At 48.0% G+C, this 6,421-nt stretch overlaps 1 protein-coding gene across 9 annotated transcripts in view; it reads left to right on the top strand.

Moving 5' to 3' along the window:
- Nucleotides 1–5,914, top strand: part of NSD2 (nuclear receptor binding SET domain protein 2) — an 88,893-nt gene extending 82,979 nt beyond the window's left edge. For all 9 annotated transcript variants that reach the window (XM_070615225.1, XM_070615218.1, XM_070615220.1 and 6 more), the window contains 2 exons: nucleotides 570–774; nucleotides 2,027–5,914. In XM_070615225.1, the coding sequence (XP_070471326.1) occupies nucleotides 570–774; nucleotides 2,027–2,298 (477 nt within the window). In that variant the 3' untranslated portion in view covers nucleotides 2,299–5,914. The remainder of the gene's footprint in view (nucleotides 1–569; nucleotides 775–2,026) is intronic.
- The last annotated feature ends 507 nt before the right edge of the window (nucleotides 5,915–6,421 follow it).

Below are 6,421 nucleotides of genomic sequence, written 5' to 3'. Positions count from 1 at the left end.
ACACTGTTCCACCCAGTACACTTTCCCAAGCTCCCTGTGCTGTGTAAACCCTGGGCCTGGAAACACTGGCCAGTCACAGGCATCCAATCCTGGAGCTGGAATGTCCATGTCAGTGTCTGCTACTTCACCCTAGGGACTAATTTTGCTTCTCACATTTGTTCTCATTCATAGTGAAATTTTTAATAGAAAACCAAGGATGCACCACGTAGGGGGCAGGAGCCACTCCTTGGCCCTGTGTGTCGGATCAGCAGATCTGGGAGGCATGGCCCTGCTGGAGCCAAGAGGCATTATTGTAGGAGGCTTGTGCTTGTTTCGAGTTCAACTTTCCTACATCCAGTAAAAGAAGTGGAAGAATCTATTTGAGGAGCAGTCCTGTTGGCATGCATCTTTTTCCCTATTCACTGTAGAGAACTCCTCTATTCTTTTGATGTTAGAACATCTCCAAAGATTTCTAAAATTCCTGTATTGTAACTTTGGCTTTGATCTCTCTCTTTATAGTTTGCTTTTTATTATTGCCTTAGTCTATGTAATTCTTTTAAGTGAACTGTGTATTTAATTCTTAATTCTAGACCTCAACATCCCTTTCTTCAGAGGAGAAGGGCAAAAAGACCAAGAAAAAAACCCGGAGGCGTAGAACAAAAGGTGAAGGAAAGAAGAAGTCTGAGGATGAGTGCTTCCGCTGTGGCGACGGGGGCCAGCTGGTGCTGTGTGACCGCAAGTTCTGCACCAAGGCCTACCACCTGTCATGCCTGGGCCTGGGCAAGCGGCCCTTCGGTGGGTGAACAGGCTCCACTGTGGCCTTCTGGGGTTCTGAGGCTGCACCACGGGCTTTCCCTGTCCATTGCTCTCCCCACGGGGCCTTCCTCTCCTGCCCAGGCCGCACCCAGGCACAGAGTCCTTGGTAATTCAGGAAGTGCCCCAGCCCAGGGTGGCAGAGGCTTTCTTTGTTCAACTAGATCTGCACGTTGAGTAAAGATCTGCTGAGTGAATGACTAGGGAGTCTGCTCAGATCACCCAGAGGAGGGGCTCAGGCAGCAGCCCTTACAGGCCCAGCTGGAGAGGCAGCTCTGTAAGTTGGTGCCTGGTCAGTGCTGAAGCCTGAAATGAGCCAAGCCAGGGCTGGTGGCACAGGAGGAAGGAGGTGGCCCTGGGAGCAGAGCTCTCCTCAGAAGGGAAGGGTCTGTCGCCTTCCTGGCTGACCAGACCCAGGAAGGAGGAGTGCAGGGAGCCAGCCTGGACAGGTGGAGCTGCTCTCCTCAGAGATGGCACTTGTGTGTCAGGAGGAGCTGCTTGATGACACTGGAGCTGCACCCCTGCCTCTCCATTTGGAAGACAAGGGAGTGGTCTCTACCTTCTGCCACCACCACATTTCAGAGAGATGGGCATCAGTGTGAAAATATTAACTATAATCTCAGAAGAAAAATTGAGAGGCCCTTACCCAGACAAAAAACCCAAAAAGCTATAAAAAGAAAAGCCAAACATGTTTGACTAAAAAAACAAAACAAAAACATTTTGGCAAAAGATGACAAAGTTAACAAATATTAAGGTATTTGCAGCGAATATGATAGTTATCCCTAACCTAACAAAGAGCTTCTACAAATTAATGCCAGAAAGATCAATACGCCATGGAAAACTGGCTACAGCAGGCTACAAATAGGCAGGTCACAGAAGAGAAGCCAGAGCGATCAGTGGACGTGCACAGAACTTAGCCTTGTTCGGGGCAGAAGGCACAGCACGCGGCCCCACGGCCACTCTGTGCTGGCAGGCGCCATAACCTGGGCTTCAGAGGTGGCTGGGCGGAGCCTGTTCACACAGTGGCGCTCTCCACCAGGCCCGCCCAGCCAGCCAGGCCTGAGCACCAATATTAACTTCTCTAGACGTTTTAAGAGTTGGATGGAAAGCAGTTTCTTGTTTAATTTGTATTCATCTGAGTAGACAGAGTTTTAAAATTTGTTTTCAACCATGAAAATGTTAAAAGTTGTGATTCCATCACTTCTGTCTGGTAATATTTTGTGTTTCTTTCCAGGGAAATGGGAATGTCCTTGGCATCATTGTGACGTGTGTGGCAAGCCTTCTACTTCATTTTGCCACTTTTGTCCCAATTCGTTTTGCAAGGAACACCAAGATGGGACAGCCTTCAGCTCTACCCAGGATGGGCGGTCATACTGCTGTGAGCATGACTTGGGGGCAGAGTCAGTTAGAAGTGCCAAGACTGAGAAACCCTTTCCAGAACCCATGAAGTCAAAGGGGAAGAGGAAGAAAAGGAGGTGTTGGCGGAGGGTCACCGAAGGCAAATAGCGCCAGGTGGTGGCTTGGCCAGATCCAGAGGCGACGTTGGGCGGCCAGCCCGCCTTGTGGGTAGAGGGCCGAGTGTGGGACTGGCCCAAAGGACCCAGCTCGAAGCCACCACAGACAGAGTATAGGCCTCCTAGGGAGGGAGCGTCTTCCCCACCACTGAGCCATCCTCAGCAGCGCCTGCTGCCTCTGCACTGACGACCTGTCTGAGCCACATGGTTCGGAAGGTTCCAGGACAAACAAGCCTTACTACACAGCATTACAGCTACACTTGAATTTCTAAGAATGTCAAGGTTCCCTCCCACTCTATTTTTTTAGGATAAAGTTATGATTGAAATTTAATTGGCATATGAAATGTTTTTATCTCACCCGAAATGTATAGAGTAGTATTTTTTCTAAAGGATCACTATTATCTCTTTAATCTTAACAACGTTACTCAGCCTGCTTACCTGTTGTCATCACTCAGGAGAGACCAGGGTGGGGCCTGGGCAAGGACTCAGACCCTGAATTCCTTGGAAACCATAATTTTGATCATTATTTTGCTCTTATGAAACAGCTGTATGATTTTTTTTATACTAATGTGAAATTTTTCCTCAAAATGCTTCTCTTCCATCCTAGTGAGAAGGCGGCCCTGGGCAGTGTGATAGTGATAGTGTTGTTGTAAGAGCTCCCCAGTAGGTTTTTTCTCCTTGTGGCTTTGAACTAAGTGCCGCTCTTGTGTGGGCCTTTAAAGGGTAGGGTCGTGTGGAGCAGCCTTTCCCAACGAGGCTTGGTCCGGCGCTTCTCACCTGGGCCTGTCTCCTGAACACACTAGGTTCTTACCAACATTTGGGGAAAGACTTTGTATATTTTTTTCCATTTGGCTTTCCTTTATCAGTTTCTGGCTTTATTCTCAATATATTTTTGCTAAACTTGTTTCACAAATTACCACCGACTGAAATGTGTATTTACTGATGCGACCCTGAGTTCTCACAGCAAAAGGAATGAACTCGGTAGGGGTGTGGCCCCTGTGGTTAGTTTGTTTCAAGTGGTAACTTAGGGACGTGGTTTTGAACGCTGTGTTCTGCCCTCCCTGTAGCAGCGCAGGCGACGCTCCAGCAGCAGGGCACTGCTAGGGGCTCCCCCTCGGGACCCAGCGCACGTGGGAAACAGCATTTCCAGAAAATGTTCTTTTCAGGGTCTGAGGAGAGACCCAGAGTTTAGAACTATTGCCATATGAAGTTACTGCCATTTCATCACACTTTGTGGGTCTGTTCATGGGAAACGTGACTTGTGCTGGTCAGATGTGCTCAGCACCCCCGAGAAGCACTTGTCCTGGGGCTTGAGGGGTGCCGGGCACCACTGCCTGACGGGCATGTGGGCATCTGGTCTTGTGACAGCCAGGCCGACCCATTCCCCTGTGAGATTTCCGTTAACTTTTAGTTATTAAAAGGCCCAGCCCATAAAGTGAGGAACTTCTGGGAAGTACTAAGTTCTCTGTGGAAGACTGGATCCTTCTTTCTTGGAGTTTCTCGAGCATCCTGAGAAAAGGGGAGCATCCTTCCAGGCACCCGTGTGCCCTCAGAGGGGCCTGCCCATCTCCACATGTGTGATAAGAGGGAAGGGAACACTCAGCAGCAGGTGCTTTTTTCTGGCTTTTTCTTCAAACAACCTAAGAACATCTATTCTGCAGAAAAGTTTACACAACTATTCTTGAAAACTGCTACTGAGGTCTTCTGTTCATTTCTATTGTTTTTGCCTTATAGAATTGCAGGAGGTACTTGGACCCAAGACCCCTGTTCACTACTTCTTGTGCTTTTGTGATACGAGCTCTTGGGGGCTGTGGTCTCTGCCAGGCTGTGACCTGGGGACGAATCTGCTTCAGGTGTGAGGCTCCCTGGGGCCTGAGGGGTCCACGTGTCCCCTGAGCACTGACGAGTAGGAGAGTTTTACTGACTGTGGCCGTCCCTTTGGCCCTTCTATCATGATTCTGGAAAACATAACCACACACAGGACCAAAGGAGAAACGAGAGCTCTGTCATCAGGTGGCTGTCCTTACACGTGGGGCTCAGCCATCCCTGGGAACGCACCTGCTGGTAAGACATGGGAAGTGTGGAGAATTTCAGTTTAGAACTCTGATTTCTATCAAACTGTCTTAAAGTACTGGATTGATTTATGCTCCTTACGCCCTAAACTTGAGAGGGTGTTCCAGTGACGGGACCGGGCTGTGTTCCCACACCTGTGTTTTGGGTCTGGGCCCAAGGGGCACCTGAGGCCAGGCACAGGCACAGCTGCTGTGGGTCTGGCCCTGCTCTGTAGAGTAAAGGGCCTGGGCACTGGCCGATGTTGTCACTTGTCCTTTCCTACCAGCTGAGGGACTTCTGCATAAGTCAGAACATCAGAATTGGTTTTGCAGTGCACTTTGGGGAGATTAACTTATTTTTGTATTGACAGTAGTAAAATCTAGTGATTTCTGAGTCACTTTGAGATTATTTCCAAATTATCTTATGATCTTTCTGAAGGAAATACTGGAAAAATTATTTTAAATATGGTTGCCCTCTTTCCCAAAACTGTTAAACTAATGAGCAAATAACACTAACTTTGAAATCTCTAGCAAACTAGTAATGAATCTGAGTACAACAAGGCTTTGGAGTAGCAGCCGACCTTGGAGGGCCTTCCTTCCCGTCGGGGCCGACAGGGTACATGGCCATCACTGCGGCCTTTACCTGGGGAATCTGAGAGCTGCTTTGGGAGGGATTTGGTCTTTCTGAACATCAGTTTCAGTCCTTTGTCACTAATGTGAAGCAGAAACAAAACAAAAACTGTCTGAACACCTCAGGATTCCTCGGCCTCGGGAACTGACCAGGATCTACACCTAATCTGTGCCCACACACGTGTGAAGCTGTCTCTGCCTGTGCCAGCAATGGCCTCTGGGAACGTGGGTGGCTCTCACGTTGTGCAGGTCACAGGGATGTGTCTAATTCAGCAGTTATAAAATGCGGCCACTGTAGGGAAACACGTCTGGCACCCACAGCAGTGGAAAGCACCAGTCTGTCCTGTCCTCCGAGGATCTGTGTGGACACCAGCCTTGCCCTCGTTTCTCGGGCCCCACACACACTCAGGTCTGCGCTTCTGACGCCTTCCAAGTATTTATCTTGACACATAAACCTTAATGTGTATAGTGCCCATCTTCCAGAACTACCTTATTTTCAGGAATTAAATATAAGCCTGGTATAATGAAAGTTAATGCAGATGACTGTCAGTTGCCAAATTCTTGATCCTATGAGAAGTGTAGTGTTTGATGAATGTTAGTCAATAGAGTAAAATGCTGTGTCTGTGGGCGTCATGGTGTCCACCGTACCCTGGTGAGATGTGAAATGCCCTGTCAGAAATTAAATATAAATTTAAATGTCCTTATTGGTGTCTGAGCTTCATACCATATGAGGTCAGGCTCCGTTTAGGAATATTGGGTGCTATCACCAGTTTTGACAGACTTAAAAACTTGAAATTCACTTCTAGGGGGAATATACTGAAATGTAGATTTGAGAACTGCCAGTTGGGAGATAATAGCATTTAAAGTGAGAAGTTGTGTTTGGAAAATTGTGTATGAATATTTTTGTATTAAAAAAATTTTAAAGGCTTTTTTCTTAAACTTATTTTATATGGGATTGCATTTTGAAGTTTTGGGCTTTTTTCCACTTTTCCAGTTACTTTGAATTGTCTGTCATTCTACAGCATCTGGCACAGTCCTCCGACGCCCCCTCACTCAGGGAAGGGCTCCTGTCCTCAGCTGTCATCCTGCTTTTGACTTGCTGGGAAGAGGCTAACGTGCCCATGGGAAGTATAACAAATATCGGAAACAGAAGTGTAGTTCTGATTTTGGAAAAATGCTTTTCTTTCTTTTAAAGATAATTTGGTTCCCACAGCCCCCTTGAAGGTGAAACGGGCAGGAGAGGGGAGCTGCTAACTCATCCAGCCCTGTAGCTGCTGAGCTCCTGGCCCTCAGTCTGCTCAAGAACCAGCCTTTGATGTGCCCCCTCTCCCCATCTGTCATTGGGAATGACCTTTGTGCTGACCCCACAGTGTCACCTGTCCTGAGAGAGGCTGGGGCCCTGGAGCAGAGAGGATGAGCTGGCCCAAAACACAG

The sequence above is a fragment of the Equus przewalskii genome, chromosome 3, assembly GCF_037783145.1.
Source record: "Equus przewalskii isolate Varuska chromosome 3, EquPr2, whole genome shotgun sequence".
Lineage (NCBI taxonomy): Eukaryota > Metazoa > Chordata > Mammalia > Perissodactyla > Equidae > Equus > Equus przewalskii.
This window is presented reverse-complemented; position numbering and strand designations above follow the sequence as displayed.